The sequence below is a fragment of the Lissotriton helveticus genome, chromosome 3_1 (genome assembly GCF_964261635.1).
Source record: "Lissotriton helveticus chromosome 3_1, aLisHel1.1, whole genome shotgun sequence".
NCBI classification, from domain to species: Eukaryota; Metazoa; Chordata; class Amphibia; order Caudata; family Salamandridae; genus Lissotriton; species Lissotriton helveticus.
This window is the reverse complement of record NC_136061.1, coordinates 1,751,687,449-1,751,711,852: the sequence shown is the minus strand read 5'-3', so window position 1 is coordinate 1,751,711,852 and position 24,404 is coordinate 1,751,687,449. Positions and strand designations below refer to the sequence as shown.

The following is a 24,404-nucleotide window of genomic DNA, read 5'->3' as shown; positions in this document are numbered from 1 at the left end:
ACACCCACATTACCTAACTTAACTGAATCTGTCTGATATGCTATAATTTGCCATTACTTATTTCCTAGGAGCACGTATAAGTACATTATTACCACTACTGTATTAGGGGGGTGATTCTCACCCTTAGTTGTAAATATGTATACATAAGAAGGCAGCGAACCGGGGGAGGGTGGTAAATCTAGTTTAAGTTGCAATAGTTTATAATTGCATGTTACAAAAAAAAAAAAAGTTTTATAATATATGCCTGTTTATTCACAGCGGCAATTCCATTCCACTACACCTGTTGCCCTACTGTGGCGTGAAATGTAGATTTGCCTATGCAACTTCCTATTTTCTCTGTCTAGCTGTGAATCCCAAATGCTAGCCGAATTGAAAAAAACTCAATAAAAATGATGTTAAAAAAAAGAAAAGAAAGAGCAGGCCTAGGGGGACAAGGAAGAGCAGGCCTAGGGAGACAAGAAAGAGCAGGCCTAGGGTACAAGAAAGAGTAGACTAAGGGGAACAAAGAGCAGGCACAGGCAAGGGAGAAGTAGGGGAGCAGAGGCCTACAGTGAGGGGAGGAATTGGAGGCTGAAGAATAGGGGTGGCAAGAACAGTAGTAAGGAAAGGGTGGCTCGGAAAGCTGGGGACAGCAGACTCAAAATGAGGGGGACAGTAGCAAGGTGGCTTGCATAAGAGCAGGAAAGAGTCTGTTCAGTGGTTGCAGGGAAGATCCATCTTCAAAGGAATGATGAAGATGTATCTTGTAAGGCAGGGCGGGCAGAGACAGTTCACATCAGCTTAAGAGGATGGAGCGAGAGAGGACAATCTGTTCTGAGGATAAGGTTTTATGGAAAAATAGCCCACAGAGAAGACTCGGAAAGCCCACAGATATGGAGGGGAGGGTTTTAAAAGAGGCAGCTTAACAGCTGGCTCCGGCAGGGAAGCAATGAGGTTTTAGCTGTGGGACCATATACAAGGTTCAGGTGGGGCAGGGAAAAGCAGGCTCAAGGAGGTGGCAGAAAAAAGCCTGATTAGGGAAGAGCTGGCTTAGGGGAAGCAGGTAAAAGTGGGCTTAGGAGAAGAAGGGAAGTATACACCGGCCAAAGGGTGACTGTAAGCTTTTAGCCTTTGACAAATTCTAGGAATGGGGCGTCCGCAAGTAGGCTATTGGCCACTACAGAAGTATCGAAGAGGTGAAAAGTGTCCAAATTTACTGTGGGTATTTCAAACTTCTACTGAGCAGAACAGAACACTAAAGGACACTTCTATTATTCTCTGCTCTGAAAATGGAACCCCTGGTACCTTTCCTAATCAATCTGAAAACAGAAAATTATTTAAATTATTGAAAAGTATGTTTTCATGTTAAAGAAAATATGCTTTCAGGCTATGCTAAAATGTACATATTCTGTGCCAGCAAAGCTTACTGTGCTGCAGCTTGTCCTTACGGACTGTGGGTGGTCATCCCATATAAGTGTGACCGACAGAGGCTTGCACTGCTCAGTTTGCTGATCACGTAGGCCACTTTGATATAAAACTCGGAAGACTGATAAAGATCAATAGACTGATTCAGCAGAAATAACAGAGTGGGAGGTCAACATTTAGCAACAGAGCATTTGGTATTCAAGAAAGTGCAGTGAAAAGGCTTCAATCAAGTTTTCACATGCTAAGCATACCTTTCAATAGGAAACTCTAAGGATGATGTCTAACTGCTAGAGGAAAACTGTGCAGAACAGCTGGATGGTTTGTCTCTGACTGAGGCTGCTAGGAGACACAAGCTCAAACTGAGAGCTAAGCAAATGCCACTTTCGATGGACTGTTATAGTGTGACAGATAGGACAAGTGATGAGGGTAAAAAGCACATGAAGTATCAACTCACCAAGAGGGTGAGAGCAATAACAGTATCGGACAAGGTAAACAGTAGGAACACAAGTCCCAGCAATGTTTAAATGATTGGGCGAATTTAGGCAGCGAAGTAAGAGGATCAAATAAGAAAGGCATAGGTTTGGAAAGGCATTTAGAGAAGGGCTAAGTGAGGATGAGAGAGACACACCTCAAACAGGACAACCCCTTCCATTGTGATCCACACTCTTGCTAGACTCATAGGTTCTTCCTATCCTTTAAACAGCATTGTGGTTTCTTAGCAAATGGGCACCCCATTTTGAACACTGTCCCTATTAAGGTGAGATATTGACCTAATCATCTAATTCAGAAAAATGCTAGGACCTTGACTGTCCTTAAGTGGCAGAATGTGGCCCTGCCTCCAGGACCCATTGCAAACCTGTAATAACTATTATGTACATCAATCAAAGTGAGAATAGTATCCCGATGAACACCATGCAATGACACCCTCAAATACATATGTTGTACTTTTCAGGCCACTATTTATTGGCTCCCTTTGATTTGATGGTTCTGTTCACCTAGACAACCATTTTTTCAAAGGAAGATGAGAAAAGGCCCTTGTGTTTCCAGAGCAGATTATAAAGTGTTGCAAAAGAGAAACAAAACAATATTTAATTACTATGAAATAGTCAAGGTGTTCCTTTGGTTTTTGGCTGCATCCGAATGGCTGGTGGCTTTAACAGTTAAGCACTAAGGATATTTTCAACACAGCAGCTACAACAAGTAAGAGTCTGGAAATTGTTTGAAACAAGAATCGTGACTAGCATTTGTCTACTTTGGGCCACAGTGCTTAGCTAGATGAAGCTTTGTGACTCACTTTCACTTGGTTAATCAGGCAATTAAACTAACATGAATGCAATAAACCATAAGACCCAGCAATAAACTAAAATAAACAAAATTGCTTCTATTTACTTGCCATTTAAAGATATTGGTGAGAGAGATGGAGCCCTATGTTATTACATTATGTCATTACTATGACAATGGAATTTATCTGTGACTTTTTGAATCGCCTGCAGGTTGTACAGGATGAAGCAGATAGGTCTATTCTATGTGGTTTTGGAGGATGTGATTAGTGACAGACTCTGGGTCCTGGTGAGGAAGTCTAATCTTGACCTTATCTCATCTTCACAATCTCCCTTGGCTCCAAGTTCATAAATGGGTTCTTTTAAAAATCCCTTTCCTTTGCCATAAATCCCTTACAACAATCATCTAGTATTTCTATCCATATAGCTTTTTAGGTGTAGCCTTGAGCATTCTTTCAACTCTTCCTCTCAGACGTTTTAGCAATTCTATGTTTCCCAGAAATATAAGGTTCAGAGTCTCCTGAATGAGGTCTGGAGAAGTTTTCTGAAATGTTGGAGTGAAAAATGGAAGGAACTCGAGGAAGATCTTCCTTGATGTGTAGAGTAATGTACCAGGGTTTCAGGACAATCCACTGTGGAAAATCCACCAAAGCATGTCTCAAGCCAGTGGCTGTTCCACAGAGAAATATCCAAAAGGCAAGGTTGTTTAGCATCAAACTAAGGCATTGTCCATCACTACTTACATACCTACTAAGCAGTAATTAAGTATTGTGGTGTGCTTCCATTGCCAGTATATAACTAAGTGAATGGCTGAATCTTTTGGCAGTAAATAGTTTCAATCGTTAAAGCACCCTCTCATTCATTTAGAATTTAACACTCCATAATTTTGATGAACAACTCCTCCTACCACTGTAATAGTTCCCACATGTTTTACTGTAGTTAGGTTTTGTGACTTTTAATTTTCTTTCGGACATATTGGTAGCAATCTTGACTACTATGGGTGATTTTCAAAAAAATTGGCAAATTCCAGATTAGAAGCTACGTTGGCTAAGTTCTGCTCAGCCAAGTCCTTGCTTAAAATCTGTAGTCGCCCGCTGCTACAGTCATATCTGTTGTCTGATTTTTGGTTCAGCTCCCCTGCAAGAAATTGTTATGTAGCTTACATTTAGTTTCCATTTTAGCTTTTTAACTTGGCATTGTTTTCGAGGGGGCGTGGCCGAGCGAGCTGCGAGATGGCCGCTTAAACGCGAGCTCCGCCGGCTGCTTCTGAAATCCTACATTAAATCCTGCTATTTCGTTAAGTGCGCTTACCTGCCTGGTGCGAACGAAATGCTGTGAAGCCAGGACAGACTCGACTGCAAAATCGGCGTCGGAAACCGCCAGACGCATCCTAAACACAGCCCCGCTGTTCCCACCGAGCAGGAAGACCGACGGACGTGGAGACCTCCGTGGGGACGGGACGTCACCTGAGGGCGCGGCGTGAGAGGCCCGACGCACAGACGGGCGCTGCGGCCCGCGGAGTCCACCGGCGCCTGCGGCTCCATCGGAGCGGAGCAGTCCCGCTACATCCTTTATCTCATCCTCGGCGGCGAGGCGCGGTGAGTGCCTGAGGCGCCTTAGTTGCGAGTACGGACCCAATCCGACCGGAGACTTGACATTGGTGGCCGCCATCTTGGGCTGGGCTGGCGCGCCGCGGCTGAGATTGCTGCTGACCGGGCCGGCCGAGACATAACCCCTGGCGCGTGCTGTCGACATTCGGCCCCATCCCGGTGTCCTTCGCGCTGGTGAATCTGCTGGCTGGGCGAGCGCCCCTGCATTGGAGTCAACTGCTGATGTGAGCGACCATTCCGAGTAAGTGCGCGCCTCATTGCCTGCTGGGGCACTGCGGAGAAGCCTTTGAGGGACTACTGTGGTGGTGCTCGCTGACCTCCTGGGCCCATTCGCCATTCCACGCCCTTGCACTGCCCGGCGCCGGCTGCTCCACTCACTGGGGAACTGTGGTCTGGGCTGCTAGTGCCATAGAGGTAGTGCTGGCTGACCCTCTGCTGTTGCCCCTGACCCGACCACCCCCAGACCCAGAGCGTGTGAGACCTGTGCCATAACTTCAAGTTCAGTGCTCCTACACGGAGCTGGTGACATTTGCATTGGTATATCTCCCCTGAGGCCCTTGCGCGCTGGTCCGCCACACATTGATAATGGGGAAAGGAGATCCTCGCCAACCCCGGCTCACGTTCGAGCAGCAGAAAAAGACGGCCAAGCAGGCGGAGCAGGAGGCTGCGGCAGCCGGGGGACAAAATGAAGACCCCCCCCCAGGACATCGACGTGCCTGCATTGCTGATGGAGGTGAGGGCAAGCCTGAAAGGCATTGACGCAAAACTTGATAACATGACCGCCCAGCTAGAAGGGGTAAGGGCGCAGGTGGCCACGCATGAGACGCGCATTGATGTGCTTGAAAATAGACACACAGAATGCTGTGAATTTCAGCAAGAAACTAAGACGCAGATCAGCAATCTGGAGAAGAAAATAGAAACTCTCAGCGCCAAAGCGGATGATCTTGAGGCGAGGTCCAGGAGATGCAACGTTCGCATCACGGGCATTCCGGAGAAGACGTCGATGGGTAAAATGGAATCCTTTGTGACTGACCTGTTGCATGAACTCTTTAATCCAAATCTGTCCCCTGTATTCACTGTAGAAAGGGCCCACAGGACACTGGGGAAAAAGCCGCCTCTGGGGGCCCCACCTAGACCGATTCTGGCCAAACTGTTAAACTATCAGGACAGGGACACCGTGTTGAGACTGTCGAGAGAAAAAGGGAAAATATCGCACAAGGGAAATGTCATATCCTTCTTCCCTGACTTCACGCCCTTGGTCCAGGCGGCTCGCAAAGAATTTCTACCTGCCAAACGGCTTCTACTCCAAGCACAAATCCCCTACTCTCTTATGTACCCTGCAAAACTGAGAGTGGTACACGATGGCACGACGCATCACTTCCTGGATGCAGGCTCTGCTTTGAAGTTTGCGAAACATATAAGTAGACCCAGGTCGGGAAGGAGGGCGGATACTGGGACGGACTCTTTGAGCCAGCTAAGTGACAATGATTGACTGACGAGATGGTGACGTCTGATCGTGGTGGTCTACTGCGACCCGACTGTCAGTCTGTATGCCTTGGTGCTCACTGTATCTAGTGAGATCACCTGATATTGTTTTTTTTCTGTTTTTGTTTTCTATACTTAACTGTATGCGCCTAACAAGGCAGATGCGCACTGTTTATTTCTTCCTTTTCACATTTACAGAAATAGCTTACTACATGCAGCCACCCTGTGTGAACGGGGGTGTATGCTCGGGATGCCATGCCTCCGAGGGGTGTCTCCCATGAGGCTGTTGTTTTCCTGTTTTGCACCTGCTGGGTACTTAGACCTGGCGCGCTAGGGGGGGTAATGACACAACCTGTTTAGGGGGTTGCTGTGGGTGGAGGGTGGGGTTGGGTTGGGTGTTCTTTGGTGTACTATTGGGCGCATAGCACTGACCAAATGCTGTTGCTGTTCAGAATGAAGTTGGCAGGTCGGGTGGCGGGTGGATACGTACCAGATCAGCATCCCAGATGGAGGTGACCCGGCTCCTTACATGGAACATTAGGGGCCTAAGCGACCACAGGAAATCCAGGCTCATGCACAGCTACCTCTCCAGACATAACATTGATATCTGTTTTCTACAGGAAACGCATATAAATTCATCCTGCTCCCCACGACTTAAGCACTCCCGGTGGGGACTGTTATACTCAGCCATCTACTCTAATTATGCTAGGGGGGTAGCCATCCTGTTGTGCCGTGGCATGGACTGGAGGACGTCGTCAGTGGTGCTAGATGATGCCGGGAGATATGTGATTTTACATGGGGTCCTGCTGGGCAAAGAGGTGGTACTGGTTGCTGTATATGGCCCGAATGTTGATGACCCGGAATTTTTCAGGGAGGTCTGGGCAAAGATTGATATTACGGGCTGTTCCACTGTCATTTGGGGAGGTGACTTCAATGTTGTACTGGACGGGTCAATGGACCGGCAGGGCGCCCCAAGACCCACGCACCCCAATGCTCGCCAGGCCTTGTCAGATATCATGTGTGAAGGTATGTTATTGGATGTGTGGAGAGCTAGGAATGTGAATGCTCAGGTGGGCACCTGCCTATCTGCACACCATGCGGCCTGGTCCAGGCTGGATTTTTGGTTGGTATCGGCTGAAGTCGCCACCTGGTCCTCTCGTGTGGACATACTGGCCAGATCCCTGTCTGACCATTCCCCATGCTTACTTGAACTAACAATCCCAGGTCATATACGCGGCGCCTTTTCCTGGCGCCTCCCCCCAGATGCATTCCTGGATACGGCTTTCACCGAAGAAATACGACAGGACATTGTAGAGTACTTTGACACAAACACTGGTACAGTCACAACAGACGCTGTGCTTTGGGATGCGTTCAAGGTTGTTATTCGGGGGCAATGCATTGCGCGCAGAGCGGGAGTTCTAAAGGCCATCAGGGGCACGTTGAAAAGACTCGAGGGAGAAATGCAGCTCTTGGAGCGCGATTTCTGTGCGTCTCCTACACCTACACTGGCTGGTCAAATTAAGGGCAAACTACTAGAGTTCAATGATGAAGCGCAGCGAGAGCTCAAATTTCTGGGGAGGCAAGCCGAGGCCCGCAGATATGGGGAGGGGGACAGACCGAGCCGCACGCTTGCCAGGCTGATTCGCCCCATCCAAACGCCTACGAGGGTACACACTATCATTGATCACACGGGGAGGGCACTGACAGACCAGCGGGAGATACTACAGACCTTTACTGAATACTACGCCACACTGTACAAATCCACCCACACAACCTCGGACGACACACTTGAGGCTTTTTTGGAGTCCATAGCGCTAGTGTGGTTCAATAACGCACACAGGCTAACGGCCGCCTTCTATAAAACATACGCGGAGGAACTGGCCCCCCCGCCTACACGCCGTTTTTGTGGAGGCTCAGGAGGTGGGAATATTGCCAGAATCGATGAGGGAGGCTATGATAATAACGCTACTTAAACCCGACAAAGACGATAAATACATGGACTCTTACCGCCCCTTGTCCCTTATAAATGTGGATGTCAAGATCTACGCTAAAATTATAGCTGACCGCTTACAGCCACTGTTACCATATGTGGCTCTGCCGGATCAATCGGGCTTTATACCGGGACGCTCCACCACACATAATTTGAGAACTGTCTTCTCCGCGCTGCACTATCTCCACCCTGACACCCAGGCTGCGGCGGTGTTCCTAGATGCGACCAAAGCCTTTGACTCTCTGGAGTGGTCCTTCCTTTTCACCATTTTAACAAGAATGGGCTTCAGCCCCCTCTTCATAAATCTAATTCGATTATTATACACCGCCCCCAGAGCTAGACTGCGACTGAATGGTATGATCTCTGAGTCTTTTCCGATCTCCAGGGGAACCAGGCAAGGATGTCCACTATCCCCCCTCCTATTTGCCATCGCTATGGAGCCGCTTGCGGCTCGGATTCGCCAACACCACACGGCGAGGTGAATTGCCTTTAGTTCACGTAGCCTCCTAATCTCGCTGTATGCGGATGATATAACCCTGTATATAAACAAACCAACTGTAAACCTAAACCCATTACTCCGTGAGTTTGTTAAGTTTGGCGGCCTTTCCGGAGTCTCCATCAACTGGTCTAAATCAGTCATATTCCCGCTCACTGACAACACCGCAGAGGTACACTCAGATTACCCACTCCGATGGGAAGCGGATGAAGTAAAATACCTGGGGGTCTGGGTGAGCAGGAACATGCAGGAGATCTGGAACCTAAACTTTGGCAGGGCGGTTGTGTGGCTGGAGGGCAAGGTGGCGATCTGGTCCAAACTTCCTCTCTCCCTGGCGGGCAGGATCGCACTGGCGAAAATGATTGTCTTGCCCAAATTCCTTTATCTTTTTGCTAATGTACCGATTCCCTAGACACAACACTTTTTCACACGCTTGCGCTCCAGCCTGCTTGCGCTTGCTTGGGCGGGAGGCCAGGCCAGGGTTTCTTGGGCGCTGTTGACGCTTCCACTGCGACAGGGGGGGCTGGGCGCACCCGACATGCATTTATATGCGCTTTGCGCACAGGCCCAATACTTGCACTTCTGGATCTACCCCACACCTTACCAACCACATGTCGCGGTGGAGACGGACATGGTCTCTCCACTCCCACTTAATGTAGCACTCTATTACAAAGCGCCGAGGCCTACACAAGATGTGAACACGGCAGACATGCTTCGCTGGTCTTGGAGGGAACTACTGAGGCGCTCCTCTCTTCCCTTGCTGTATGCGCCTGCGATGCCACTCAGACGCAACCCCATGATCCCCTGCTTAGAATCCAATAGTGGTGATGTCTCCGCACGTTCTCAGACTTATACCCGGACAGCAGGTTCCTGGAGATACCCCCGGAGACACCTGAGAGCCCTATGACATTTACTGATAAATTCACGTACCACAAACTGAAGGTTGCGTGCAGGGCGCTAGGAGACTGTTTTCCGGAGGAACCACCGCAGCTAGCTGCTCTACAGACTATACTCGCTAGGGCGTCCCGCAAAAAGCTTGTGACCAGGCTCTATAACTCGATGCAGGAACAATCCCCCTTGCTGGTGCCCAGGTCGCAACAATTGTGGGGAGATGACCTTGGGGAGCCGCTGACGGATGAGCAATGGGCATTCTGTTGTGGGCAACTGTTGGCATTATCCCCTAACTATAAGCTTCGGCTGGTGCACTTTAAATTCCTGCACAGATACTACCGCACTCCTATCTCCCTCCACCGTATGGGCCTCAGGGAAGACGAGAGATGCTGGAAGTGTGGGGCGGAGGGGGCTTCCTTCTTACATGTAGCTTGGCATTGCCCTGCGCTTTCCGAATACTGGATCGAAGTGTTCGGAGCAATAAACCAGATACTTGGGAGGGATGACGCCCCGTCACCACTGCTGGGCATCCTTGGTTGGGTTGTGGACACGGTGCCTGCAAACCATAAACTCCATGCGCTCCTGCTGCTATTCGCGAAGAGGCGGGTGGCAGTTACATGGGGCCGTAAGTCCAAACCAAGACTGAAAGACTGGTTGTCTGATGTGACATATGGCCATGCTCAGTTGGGATCATACTGGGAGCTAATGCCTGCTGCTGCGCGCCCAAGGGACATCTGGGAACCTTTCCTGCGGTGGTCGCGCGGTGGACAGTCTCCGTCTGGGCCACCCTCAGTCAGCCCGGGGGGCACAGTTGACCTGCTAGGAAGTTCTCCGGCCTGTTTTGATGTTATTGGCTGTCCCACCCGCGGACACGGTGGCGGAGATGGCTGCCGAATACTTTGGCGCCAGCTGCCTGACCGCTAACATTTGATTTGCACACTGTAACTGGGCCTCCGCCCACTTGGTCATCACTGCTGGGGGCGCTGCTTGCCCGCTATCTCGACCATGCCTTGGAATAATGATTTGCTTCTTTATTTTTTCTAGATGCATTCTGATGTACTTGTTTTCTGGACAGATGCCCTAATGTACACCTATGTTACTGTTGGAACTGTTAAAAAAATGAAAATGTCATCTCCTTTTATGGTTTATCAATAGAAAGCATTGTAAGACCTGTTTGTGCTCGACTGCACATTATGCATGTTTTTTCATGATGTAACTGCAGCTTTCTCGCTCTGACTATTCTCAATAAAAAAACATTTTAAAAAAACAACTTGCCATTGTTTTCGAATGGTGGTTGGCACATGTTTTTCTTCATACGGGAATGTGCCATGCACAAATGTATTTCTGATAGCCATTGTCACCCTGTAGTCTGCACATTCAATTCCAGGGTCGCAAAACTGAGAAAACAATGCCTTGTTTTATTTTCCTTTATTTTTTGTTTGTGGGAGACAACAGACAAAATAAGACGCTGCTCTGCACCTTTGGCACAGTGTGATAAGCTTGCTGTTTTATTATTTGAACAGCGTCCATGCTGAAATTGATGAGAAGTTAACTTTTCACATGAGTCGTCTGGGAACGATGCTGTGCGCTGTGACTGAGATGCAATTCTGTTGTAACCGACTTTCATCCTAAGAAGGAGGATAACCGTGCAAGAGAAGTGTGCAGGTCTGCACATTGAGACGGGTGCATTTATTAAATGCACAGAGGCCGGCTTCCTGACATACAGTAAAAGGTATGAGGCTGGGTCATTCTGAGAGGCCTGACAGATGGGTACTCCTGTCATGCTCTCTTTAGCATAGCCAAATTAGTGATAGATAGGAGTAACCTTAGTAACATTATGAACAATTAACATGGTTGAATTGTTTTTGTTTTTTCACCACTCTAATAATGCTTTTAACAATAATGTATCTCAGTAATGACGACGGGGCAGAGTGAGATACTACAGACGTTCACTACATACTATTCCACTTTGTATGAGTCCGCAAAGGCTGTACTACAGGACGCTCTTGCGTCATATTTGGAGTCCATAGCGCTTGTATGGTTTAATAACGCGCATAGGAAGTATATGGACCAACCCGTAACAGTCCAAGATATCGCCAAAACTATCAAAGCCCTTCCGCTGAATAAAGCTCCAGGGCCTGATGGCCTCACGGCAGCATTCTATAAAACATATGTGGAGGAGCTTGCCCCGCGGCTGCATGCGGTGTTTGCTGAGGCCCTAGAGGTGGGAACGCTGACAGAATCTATGAGGGAAGCCCTTGTAATAACACTGCTGAAGCCTGATAAAAACGGCCAATACCTGGATTCGTACAGACCCTTGTCCCTGATCAATGTGGACGTGAAAATTTATGCGAAAATAATAGCAGATCGTTTGCAACCTTTGCTCCCAATGGTGGCCCTCCCGGACCAATCAGGATTCATACCTGGCCGTGCAACCACACACAACCTTCGAACTGTGTTCTCGGTATTGCATTATCTGCATCCGGATATGCAAGCTGCAGTGATATTTTTAGATGCCACAAAGGCCTTTGACTCCCTTGAATGGTCATATCACTTTACTATACTGGAGCGTATGGGATTCAGCCCATTCTTCATAAACCAAATTCGCCTGCTTTACATTGCTCCCAGGGCTAGGGTGAGAGTAAATGGCATGAAATCGGATCCGTTTACAATTTCCAGAGGCACCAGACAGGGGTGCCCCTTGTCCCCATTGTTATTCGCAATAGCCATGGAGCCGTTAGCTGCCAGAATTAGACAACATCATACTGCCAGAGGTATAGGCTTCAGCTCCCGAAGCTTGCTGATCTCATTATACGCTGACGACGTTACTCTGTATGTAAGTAACCCAGCTGAAAACTTGAATCCGCTATTGAGAGAATTTGTTAAGTTCGGGGGGCTGTCGGGTGTTTCTATAAATTGGTCTAAGTCAGCAATGTTTCCATTGAGCGACAATACTTCTGAAGTGCACTCTGAGTACCCTCTACGTTGGGAAGCTGATGAGGGAAAATACCTTGGTATTTGGATCAGCCGTAACCTCCAAGACCTCTGGAATCTACATTTTGGGAGGGCGGTATCCTGGCTTGAAAGTAAGGTGGCAATATGGTCGAAACTCCCTTTGTCTCTGGCTAGTAGAATTGCACTTGCGAAAATGATTATACTGCCAAAATTCCTTTATCTGTTTGCAAACATCCCTATCCCACTGACGCTAAGCTTCTTCACTTGTTTGCGCTCGCATTTACTGTCCCTGATGTGGGCTGGGAGTCAGGCCAGACTCTCTTGGGCATTATTAACACTACCGCTGCGGCAGGGAGTCATGGGCGCTCCAGACATGCGCTTATACGCGCTGTGCGCACAGGCCCAATATCTGCACTTCTGGGCCTATCCCACACCTTACCAACCACATGGCGGTGGAGCTGGATACGGTGGCTCCGCTGCCCTTGAGTGTTGCCTTATATCGCAAAACCCCCAGACCAACAAAAGATGTTGACTCGGTCAACATGCTTCGCTGGGCGTGGCATGAGCTACAGAGGCGGGCTGCCTTACCCCTGTTATACGCACCTGCGACCCCCCTTAAACAGAACCCAATGCTTCCCTGCCTGGAAGAAGGTGGCGGAGATGTATCTATAGCTGGATCTAAGCTACACACATTTGCGGATTTATACCCCGAGGGTATGTTCCTGGATCTGCAAATCGCGGAGGAGAGCCAACCCTTGTCTTTTGGAGACACGTTCACCTACCACAAACTCAAATCTGCATGCAGGGCAATGTGGGACCAGTTCCCAGAGGAGCCGCCACACCTACATGCGCTCCAAGACATATCAGCGAGGGCATCCCGGAAGAAACTAGTATCCCGCATATACAATTCCATGCAAGAGCAATCTCCTATTGTGGTGCCTAAATCTCTTCAACTGTGGAATGAAGAACTTGAAACGCCCTTAACTGATGACCAGTGGTCATTCTGTTGTAGACAGCTGATAGAACTCTCCCCAAACTACAAACTTCGACTTATCCACCTTAAGTTCCTTCACAGGTTCTACCGCAGCCCACTAGCTCTTCACCGCATGGGTATTAGAGAAGATGATAGATGCTGGAAATGTGGGGCGGAGGGAGCTTCCTTTCTGCATGTGTCTTGGAGCTGCTTGGCTCTGTTTGATTACTCGTCAGAAATCTTTGTGGCCATAAATCAAATCCTGAATAGAGCCGACGTTCCTTCCACGCTCCTTGGCATTCTAGGGTGGGTGGCGAACACGGAACCCAAACGTCGGAAATTACATGCTTTATTGTTGTTATATGCTAAACGTCGAGTGGTTATGACATGGGGACGTAGAACCCGGCCTAAATTTGCGAATTGGCTGTCAGATGTAGCATACGGCCACACACAGCTGGGTACATATTGGGATCTGATGCCGACTGCCTCGCGGCCAAGGGATATTTGGGAGCCGTTCTTGCAATGGTCACGAAACAGAGCGGAATCCCCCCCATCTGAGCCCGATGGCCTGGTGGCATAATTTCGGAGTGTTGAGTTGGGATTACCCTTTGTCTATGTCTGTGCAATCGCACCACTTATCTAACGCAATGATGATATACTGTACTGAAACAGGCCTACGACTCAGGCCACACGTTGACGGAAGTTGTGATAAACACTCACATGCGTATGTATGTAAAAGTATATGTTTTGTCCACCACATTGTGTATTGACTCCATATGATATGTTTCTTATCAGAATGTTCCTAAATTTCTACACACTGCTGGGATTGTCAAACTTGCTTCATGTTTGTACTGACGGTAGCCTGTTTTGTTAGTTGTTTACAAAAATCTCATCCTTCTGTAAGATGCAACAGCAGAGGCCACAATGCTTGTTTTCTCATGCATACATGTGTTGATATGATATGTACCTGCTGTGTTTTACTATGCAATCTTCAATAAAAACATTATTAAAAAAAAACAATAATGTATCTGAACTTTCTAATGATCGTGGGTCATGTTTTATTTACAAAGATTAGAGATTTTCAATAAACATTTGAAAAGACAGTTACGTATCTTTTCTTTGCGACACCGTGGGCATGAAAAAGTGACAAAACAAAAGGGTTAGATCTGTTTCCACGATTTCCTTGGGAATCAGAGTGGTCATGCTCGGAGTTATTAGTAACATCAATAACTCTGAAAGGTTTTGGATGTGACACTTTGAGCTAGCAAAAAGACCAACATTTACTGATTTAATAAGAAGACTCAGTCTCTACATTATGAAGTGTTTTTGCTCTAAATATACAGTCCTAAGTTCGTAGGAACCGTATAACAAAATTACATTTTGCTGTAGACTTGCCTCTGAATTGGGAGAAATAACAAGTGTATTACTACATTAGTCAAATTGTGGTGTGCAACAGAGAAGTAAATTGGTATCTACCTTGGGAATGGAGAGAAAGTTAGTTACTTACCAGTAACACCAGTTCTCCAGTGTTAATATCTTTCATATATTCACATGCTTGAATCTTTCCCATTCGTCCGGCTGGGAATCCCTGTTATTCGTAACTACCAGTAAACAATGTGAAAATGGATATAGGCCTCAACAGTGTTTGTATAGTAGCAAATTCACCACATTTAAAGTAACCAAAATGTCAGCCAATGGTGCAGAAGAGCTAGCTCTCCTATACCTCCTAGAGACTACCATAGCTCAGACTTGATAGCACAAGTTTGAGGAGAGTATGTAATGAAAGAGCCTCTGACCAGGAAAGAGGGAGAGTTGCATGTGGGTATATGAAAGTGGAGAACTGAAGTTACCCATAATTAACTAATTTCTTCTTCCCCGTTAGATCTTTCATATATTCTCCTGCTTGAATTAGAATAGCAAGCAGTTTATAACCACTAGAATAAATCTAAGAAAGTGGGAAGGAGACTCACCTATATTGAAACAGGTTTCGGAGGACTGCCAGTTCCATTTCTTTGTTATGCCTTTTGTGTTAACAATGAGTGTAGAGTTTGTTGAAATTGTGGCTGCTCTTTAAGGTAGCTGTACAGTTGATGTCTTACAAGGACATACCAACAGAGTAGAGCAGTTGTGGCCACGCTCCTAGAAGAATGAGCTCTCACTCTTCCCTGAAGTGGACACTTGGTTTTGTTGTAGCAGAGGGTGATGCAAGTTGAGAGCCAAATGTGCTATCCCTTGTTTAGAGAGAGTGGACCCATTGCTGGTTGGTAGAAAGACACAAACAGCTGGTCTGATGAATATATGCTGTGTTGTCTATGTAGAACTTGATGCATCTACAACTGTCTATAGAATGCAACTATATTTCTGTTGACGTTGTTGGATTTGGAAAGAGTGAAAGTAGTATGCCAGGTTTGTTCAAGTGAAGGTCAGTGGTATACATTTATAATTGCTTCTTAGGATGCCGTTGTCGCTTTTGAAATGGAGAAAGGATTGTTTGACAATGAATGCTTGCATTTCCCCTAACCTCCCCTAACCTCTTTGTTGATGTTAGTGGTAGAAGGGCTGGTTTCCGGGATATCAATTTTAGATGTGCCTTGTGGTTTGGTACAAATGGTGGCATCATCGGTTGACTAGAGAATATATTGAGCTCCCACAACACTGGAAGGCACTGTATACGTTGAAACACACTCGAAAGAGTCCCTTTATAAGTTGTTCTATGATTCTCTGAGAGTACAGTGTGGATGAGGAGACTTTTGTTCCGCTGAATCTTGATATTTCTGTAAGAAGGATTAGCACAGATGAATATTTCAGATGCTTTTTAGCTAAATTCAACAAGTATGGGAATATTTGGTGAGATTAAATATATGTTGAATCAAACCCTTTGTCTTTTTACAAGACACAGGAACCTTTCATTTGATGCTGTATGTTTTTACAGTAGCTGGTACTTGTGCATTCGCTAGGATGTCCTATCTCTGTTGGCAAATTCAAGTGGCTGAACTCTAGGTGATCAGGTACTAAGCTGTCAGGTTCAATGAATGTGGGTCATGATGAAGGTTCTCTCTGTGGTGCATGTAGAGGAGCTTGGAGTGTGGTTTCAGTGGTTTTGCTGGAAGAGCAGATAGGTGCTGTAGTTTGCTCCAATACTGGTGTGACCACCCCAGAGCAATGAGGATCAGAGGGCAGTGATTCTGTCTTTGCCTTCATCAAAAGTAGGGGTGGGTGATATATTTTGGCAAAATTCCGCCAACTGCTGCATTGCAGAGTTTATTCCCAGGCGCAGCTCGCGAACGGTAAGTTGGCAAGTGAAAATTGGCATCTTCTAGCATGATTTTCAGGAGCTTAGCATGATTTTCAGGAGCTAGGAGGACAGCAAGCAAGTTTTTGCCAAAGTGGGCAGTCGCGACCGTTCGCGTTGAGTAAGCTGCCACTTAAACAGAAAATCTACTCGCGCGGAAGCAAAGAAGCAGTGCCCTGTGGTACAGCTGGAGCTGAGTTTGCAGCACAAAACATTCTTCTGACACTCAAAATCAGCACGATGTACCGATTTCCCCCCGTTCGTGGAACACCGCAGAATCTTGTGGTGCTTTCATGTAACTTTGCGGAATTCCGTAGAGTGAAACTCCTCGAGTTTTGCCTACCTCTACTCAAACACCCTAGGATCAGGGGAAATGAAGGAAAAGCATATACAAAGATGCTAAACCATGTAATTGGAAAAGGCATTGCCAAAGGTCCCTCAATCAATCAGTGTTTGTTAAGCGCGACTACCCACCCGAGGGTTTCAAGGCGCTGGGGGAGGGGACTGCAGGTCCTAATGGGATCTGAGGTTTCGTCTAAGAGCCAGGTCATGAGATACTTTCTGAATTGAGTCAGCGACAGGAATAGCCTGAGGTGGAGAGGCAAGGTGTTTCAGGTTTTGGCAGTGAGGTAGGAGAAGGATTTTCCTCCGGTCCTGGTCTTGCGGATAGGAGGGATTTTGGCAAGCGGCAGTTTGGCAGAGCAGAGGTGTCCCTGATTGCCAAATCCTGCTGGGGAAGCAAAAGAGGTTTTTGTTGCTCTGGATCGCAAACAGATTGATCATCAGGTGACCACATTGCCAGAGGATGTAGTTGTCTTGGTCCTGGTGGAGTTCCCGCACATCGCAGTCCGATTGTTATTGACTGAGAACGTCTGCCTGATCATTTTGGCGGCCTGGCAGGTGTTCCGTGGCAATGCTGATAGTGAGAAAGGGCCCAGTCCCACAAAAGGTGAACCTCTCTTGATAGAGGCCTAGAAAGGCATTCATCCCTGCTTGGCTATGTAAAACATAGATGTTGGCAATCAGGATTGCCTATATTAATTAGGAGTGCTTTATCTGCGAGTCATTGTAAAAACACTTGAAGGCCCAGTCTTATAGCTGAGAGCTCTAGTAATGCTAATGTGAAACATCTTTTCTGCATCAGTCGAAAGGACTCTGGTGTACAGCTCTTGCAGCAGAGCTTTTCAGCCTTATGTCGACGCAACCTTTGTTAGCACTACTTTTTTTGATGTAGGCTGGAAAGGGAGAACCACCTTCAGGTTTGCAGGGAATAGGTACCACAATAGTGCATGCTTCAGTTGTTTTGTGACTCTGTGTTGTCCCATGAGCCATAAACGCCCAGTTATTGATGGACAAGTCTTATCTGAAGTCAGCAAAAGAGAATGACACTTATGCAGGAAGACGTTAAGCCATACGAGACTTGTACTGTCTGACCATGACCGATTGTCTGGTAGATAGGTTCTGTGCCATGCACTGAACCTTCAGCAATCTTTATAATGATGGGAATAGATTTTCCAACTGTGTGATGACTATCGCTCTCAATAACTGAATCTTCGTGCAGTTCCAAAGAAGACGTCTCTTTGTTGAGCGTGAGCCACAAACTTTGACAGAGACTGATGCAGGTAACCATAGAAGCCTTTGTCTCTTCCTTTGATTTTACTAGCCAGTTGCCCAAGTATGGGTACACTTGGTGTCCTTGTTGTCTAAGGGAGACAGCAACCGAGGCTAGGTATTTGGTGAAAATACAAAGTGCTGATAAGAGGCTGAATGGAAGTTTCTTGAATTGGTAGAGCTGACTTGCCACTGAAAAGCAGAGTTACTTCCTCTGCTTTTGGTAGATAAGAACATGGAAACAAGGATCGAGAAGGTCCAGAGACATCACGTATCTCCTCCCTGGATCACCAGTAGGACCTGAGAGAAACCACTCGAAAAGATTGCTTTTTAGGAACGTGTTCAGTTGCCTGAGGATTAGCATTGGTCTCCATTGCCCTGTTGCCCGTTGTTTAATCACGAAGAATCTGGAATAAAATCCCTGGTTTGGGGACCTTCTCTATCGCTCCCTTGAGGGGGAGAAAGAGAATTTCCCATTGCAGCTCCCTCTAATGGAGATGATGTACCTTATGAGGGCTGACAGGTGGTATCTGTACAAATTCTGACACATGTCCTGTGTGTACCGTGTGCTGCAACCATTGAAAAAGGGCAATCCTCCTCCCTACTTTTTGCGAATGAGCTAGAAGGGGGACATCTGCAGAGAGTCAAAGTGACTCCTGATTTTGGTTGGAGCACGTTTGGGAGGAGCTCCTCCTCAGTTCAGATCTTCCATATCCTTGCCTTTAGTTGTGGTTGGGGGTATTTCCTTTGCCATAACAGATTTGCAGTTGGGGATATTATTGTCATTCTTAATTTCAAAATGGACTGAAACCTCCCTGTAGCGGGTAGAACATACCGGCGCGAGGAGTGACCCCTGTGGTGGACTGGTGGGTCACGGACATGGCTACCCCTCCCTCTTTTTCCCCAAAGCAGGACGATTGGAAGTCAGACTCCCGGTTAATCTGGCAGGACAACGCCAGCGAGGAATGTGAGGGTTCCTTTAACTGGGCGTGTGGCAACAATGAAGATACGCCCCTGAGTGACGTCTATACCACGGGATTGGTTAAGACCCAGGAAGCAGGAAAGTCGGCGTGTGACGACAACGAACGAACGAGAACGGAGTGGAGTCGAGCACCAGGAGAGTCGGGAGGAGGTTTGCGGCGAGAAGCAGGTTCCGAAGAGGAGCAGTACCGAGGAGAGAAGGAGGAAGACGAACGAGACGGGGTTGAAACGGAGAGTGCTGTAGCCAGGAGGCCACCGTCAACACGAGCCGCCCAGCCACACTCACCAGGGAGTTTGGCTCCACCAGGTACGGCAGCGCGTGACTAGCAGGTTAGGGAGGAGGGGAGGCACCACGCAGTAACAACGATAGCACGTAGCCTGATACACACTGAGGTCGCACTGGTTAAATACTTCATGTGCTCCCCTCTGTGTCACAAGCCTGCTCCCATTCACAATTCCCTCCCCCATCACCGTACCCTCTCACTTGTCAGGAATACGTTGAACGGTGTCCCTATCACCCCCGGTCATCCCATGGGTAAAGCATAAAAAGAGCCATACATAACGCAGTCCTCATTTCTCCCACGCATGTCCTACGGTGGTGCAACCGAGGAGGAGGAGTGGAAAGCTGAGGACCCCACGAGAGAGAGTGGAAGACCCCATCCCAGACCAGGAGGAGTCAACCCAGCCATATTGGCCAGAGAAAGACTGACATTAAGAAAAAAGAAGACTTTCATAAAAATAAAACCTTATATACCTAGGACTGGTCTCCGTGCCCTTCCTTCACCCCCTTCACCCCCGCAACACTCCCCTGTAGGCCTGGGACACAGTAGAGTCACAAAAAGTGGCTGAGCAGCAGTGCAATAGTCCTAGTGATTTTGATGTATCCGTCTTGATACTTTGGAAGGGTTCATCCACATGCTTCCCAAACAGGGTGAGGCCATCAAAGGGCATGTCAAGGATCTTTGAGCGTACCATGGACCATGAAGGCTATGGATCTGAGACAAGCTTGGTTTCTCAAAGCTTCTCCTTGTTGGAAGAAACCTTCATTCGAAACATCCATGGCTGCATTAATGATGGCTGGTGATGTTATTTACCCTTTCCTGTAAATCGCCTTAGCAGCCTCTCTTTTATCCTCTGGGATGACATCAAGCAGTAGAGAGATGTCAAGCCGGATTTGTCGAGCATATCATCCTAAAATTGGTAAAGCATTTGCAACCTTAATTGAATGTTGCCACCATCAAACTCATCCTGCAGTCAAAAATATCTATTTACCTGCTGTCTCCGTCTGCAGGAACAGACAATGTTATAATAGGGTCCTTAGATGTACATCGGGCTACTGGTGCAATCACAAGAGTCCAGATTTGGGTGGATAGTAAGGCAGGCTGGGGAAATATACCTCTTATCCAGTCATGTTATTATTACTGGAACTAAGGCTGGAGTCTTAATTCGTTTTTTTCGATCCCACCAGACAAAATCAAGTAAGGATTTTTGATCTTTAGTGGCTGTTCTTTAAAAATCATAAAGGAAGCATTGTTATTCTACCGAAGTAGTTGGTAAATTGAACTTTTTTAGTAGCTCTTTCCATCAGAGCATGAAAGCGAGCTATATAATCTGGAAGTGGACTTGGCAGGTTATCATTCTCTTTGGGAATGAGGTACTCTTCTCATTCATCGTTACTTCTGATAATTGCAAGAACAGCGGTTCATTGATAGGGTTGCTGATAACGTCAAAGATATCATCATTGAGGATGTCTACATCGATGGCAGAAGGAGCGACATTCTTGGAGTGTTTTTCAATGGTGTAGTCTCCTACGGTGTTGGCAGTGCTGGTGTAGTCGGCGGGATAGATGGTGACAAGATTTTCTTCAAGGTATTCTTTGAAGATGGGGTTTCCGGGTAAGGTCTATTTTTCTTCAATGATGGCTGTTCCTCAAGAAGAAGGATATTTCTGCGCAGTTTCTTTACACAGAAAGGCATTCTTCTTTTCTGGAGTGTCCAGGTTGTTTCTGTGAGGAGGTGACCGCAGGCACTTGAAGAAATAAGCCAAATTCAGGAAACTCTACAGGTCTCCTTTTTGTAGTGCCTTCGTGGAAGTGCTTGGTCGGGCACCTTTCAATTAATTATACCCAGAAGAGGGGGCATCACAATGAGAAGGAGGGTATTTCTTAATACTTTTTCTAGCAGATATAGTGCCAACCTCCTCTCCTTGAGTTTCGGAAGGAAATGTCTTACAAAACTAGGACAACGGCAATAAATACATTGGTTATGTGAATCATCAGTGTAAATGTTTTAATGTTCAAAGGCAGAACAGGATTTGAATAAAGATTTTTTTCTCTCTGTCAGTCATGGTGGCAGTTAGCGATAGAGAAGTATAGGGTCTCCCTGGTTGAGAGAAAAATAATTTACCCTAAAAACAACTCACATTACTTAGGGGATGTAGGGGGGACTGCTTGGTACACCAGAAAAGGTAACCGGATATGGGCAGTGAGAGGTTACAACAGAGCTCTACTTGAACCTTATGTATGACATCTAGTAGATATCTGAACTATGTTGGCATCGGGCAGTGGGGTTTGGGGGGGGGGAGAAAAGCTGACACTTCCACACCATTGGCAGAAGTTTGAGATGCTTTAAAGGAGGTGGATATGCTCCCAAACAAACACTGTTGTTGAAGCTGCTAGATATTTTAACACTGTTTAATGTTATTGAGAGTACTGATGTTTCCCAGTTTGATCACAGGGAATTATTCAAGCATGACAGATCCAATACTGGAGAAGGGTTGATTATACTGGTCAAACATCTGCTTCATATTAACAGGGTGGACTGTCTGTTCTCACAATAGCTATATAATTGAGGGCTACAGAGAAGGGCGGAGTGTTTCTGTAATGTGCTAGAAAAGGTTTGGAGAAGGATTAAGTGCTTTTACCACATCTTTGCTGCAGAACAGAAGTAGCCTTGAGGAAAGTATACATGTTCTTATTACAGATCTGCCACTGTAAAGCATGGGGAGGGAAGAGAGGGGCTATGAAGTAATTTTTCTGAGACAGGATAGAACTATTTAGAAAACATGGGGCTTTGGAGAAAGGTAGGATTTTTAGTCATCTATTCTTGGAACAGAAGAGTCTGTGGAAAGGGATTCAGGGCTTAGTCTGGTGTCTACCAAGGATCCTAGATTTGAGTTCAACCAAGAGACCTACTTTCTGAGGAGTTGGCAGAATCATAGGACAAACCACAAAGAAGTTATCAAAGAGTTGGAGCAGGCACAAAGAAAGGATGGTGAGATACTATCAGGAGAAAAACACAGAAACGAGAAAAGACAGAGAGGAGCACAAACATTCATTGAAAAAAAGACTAGGCGCAGAGCGTCAGGTTGTGAAAGTTGGGAACAGAAGCTTACCTGGAAACTCCAGATTGGTCCAGAACAACTTTGCCTCCTCTACATGATGGGTAAACTTTAACAAAGAAATTGTAGAGCATCTCATTGTCCACATCAGATGTCAAGTCTCCAACAAACAGGGAATATTCTTGGCTGAAAGCAGTAGGAAGTTGTCTGATTAGAAGGGTTTTTAGAAATATTTTAGACACATCACCAGACTAATTCAGACATGTCCTAGGCTGCTTTGTTAATTTTGCTTCTATATTTTACATGGTCCTATTTCTATGACACAATAGGAAAAAGGAAAAGGAATTGCAATTGGATAGCAAGCACCCTGTGCTTGTGAATTTCTGTTGCTAGATGGTCAAAAAGCACCCTGTCCAAGAGCTGATGGATGGCTGCCCCTAGAGATTATAGAACAGAAGTTACTACTATGAGGAACTTGCTTTGTCTCTTATATTGCCACTCCTTAAGATTTCCAACTAACTTGTCACCACAGAGTGCCAAGTATGATTAAACAATGGAGCTAAAAATAGCAAAGGATGTTTACCAAGTTTTAAGCAGTCAGGTTTACATAGGGCAACCTCTCTTTTGTATCTGTTTTCCAGATGAAAGCATTTACATGAAGTGCAATACGCAAGGAGCAGTGAAAGTTGATGCTTTGGAGGTTTTCTGATAGACGTATGCTTTTGTAATGCCCTAAAACCATCTAACCTTAAATGGATTATGGCTGTAACTCATTTTGGGGTGTATGCAATTTGTCTAGAGTGTTTGCCAAGAGAAGACCTAAATTCACGAAAAGACTACACCTGTCTTATACACAAATAAAAACAATATAGAATTTACATTGATGAGACACTCCAGCAAAAATAAAGACACATTCTAAGGACAGATGGAAAGAACAGTCAACTTTTGAAATACAAAAATTAGATCTTCATTTCACCAAAACCTTCTGGTTATTTGTGTAAGGTTTTTGGACTCATATACCCACATTTGATCATGCCTGAATTCCACCAACAGTCATTTAAGTAAGAGACACATGAAAAAACAGGAAGTGTCATGAATGCAAAAAGAAAAACAATGGCAAAGAAAATCAAACCATGGGATCAAATGAAGGAATTGCCAAACTCATAAACTTGCTAAGATCCAATGGAGCAACAGAGTAATTTATAATAATAAGTGAGTGTCAATGAGCTGCTTAACTAAGTAGTTTGGTGAGGAAAAAAAACCCTCAAGAATTTCTATAAATTGCAATAGATTGGGGAGCATGGCCTGGGAACACGGCCGCCAGGAGGTAGCTTTTCGAGCTCCGTTCTGGCCCCTAGCAATCCTCCTCCTGTGGGATCACCTGGTGACTGTACATAGAGAGTCGGAGAGGGACCCCCTGGTGGAGAACTGCCGTTTCTTAGATGGCTTAGTGCATTCTGACTTATGGCGGAACGGATAAGAGGGCCTGGAGGGGGAGCTCCAGGTGGAGGAGCTGTAGGAGACGGTACGGGAGAAGGCTCGCTGCAAAGCACCAGATCCGAATGGGCTCCCAGATGAATATTATCAAGTGTTTTCTGGGGTACTAGTCCCCCACTTGTGAGGCAAGAAACAACAAATTCTGCCGCAATCTACGTGAGATGTCCAGATAGTTATGCTCCTCTAATCGAGTACAGACAATGCATACTCTAGCTCCGATTGGATCTTGTCTATGTTGGGGGTTGATACTAAAGTCCTCGCGAAAACTCTTGCAACCATGCTGCGAAGAGTGGTGAACCCCCTAGTACACATTGATCAGTGTGATTTCATTCAGGACAGAGGCACCCAAATGAACCTGCAGCGATTGTCCCATGTGTTGCACTCTGTGGCTGATGGAGACCTGGAGATGGATATTGAGAAAGCGTTTGATACGCTTAATTGGGAGTACCTCTGGGAAATTCTGCAGAGACTTTTCTATCATGGGTGTGATTGCTCTATGGTGGGCCAATTGTGCAGGTTCGCACAGGAAGTGTGGTGTCAGAGTACAGGCATACTGAGAGAGGTACAAGACAGGGTTGCCCCTGAACCCGCTCCTGTTCA

At 46.4% G+C, this 24,404-nt stretch overlaps 1 protein-coding gene across 4 annotated transcripts in view; it reads right to left on the bottom strand.

Moving 5' to 3' along the window:
- The window catches only part of TRNAU1AP (tRNA selenocysteine 1 associated protein 1), a 247,886-nt gene that overhangs the window by 156,682 nt on the left and 66,800 nt on the right, over positions 1-24,404 (bottom strand). For 3 of the 4 annotated variants that reach the window (XM_078682552.1, XM_078682555.1, XM_078682553.1), the window contains exon 5: positions 22,362-22,493. The exons of the other annotated variant lie outside the window; for it this stretch is intronic. In XM_078682552.1, the coding sequence (XP_078538678.1) occupies positions 22,362-22,493 (132 nt within the window). The remainder of the gene's footprint in view (positions 1-22,361; positions 22,494-24,404) is intronic. 4 annotated transcript variants of the gene reach the window in all.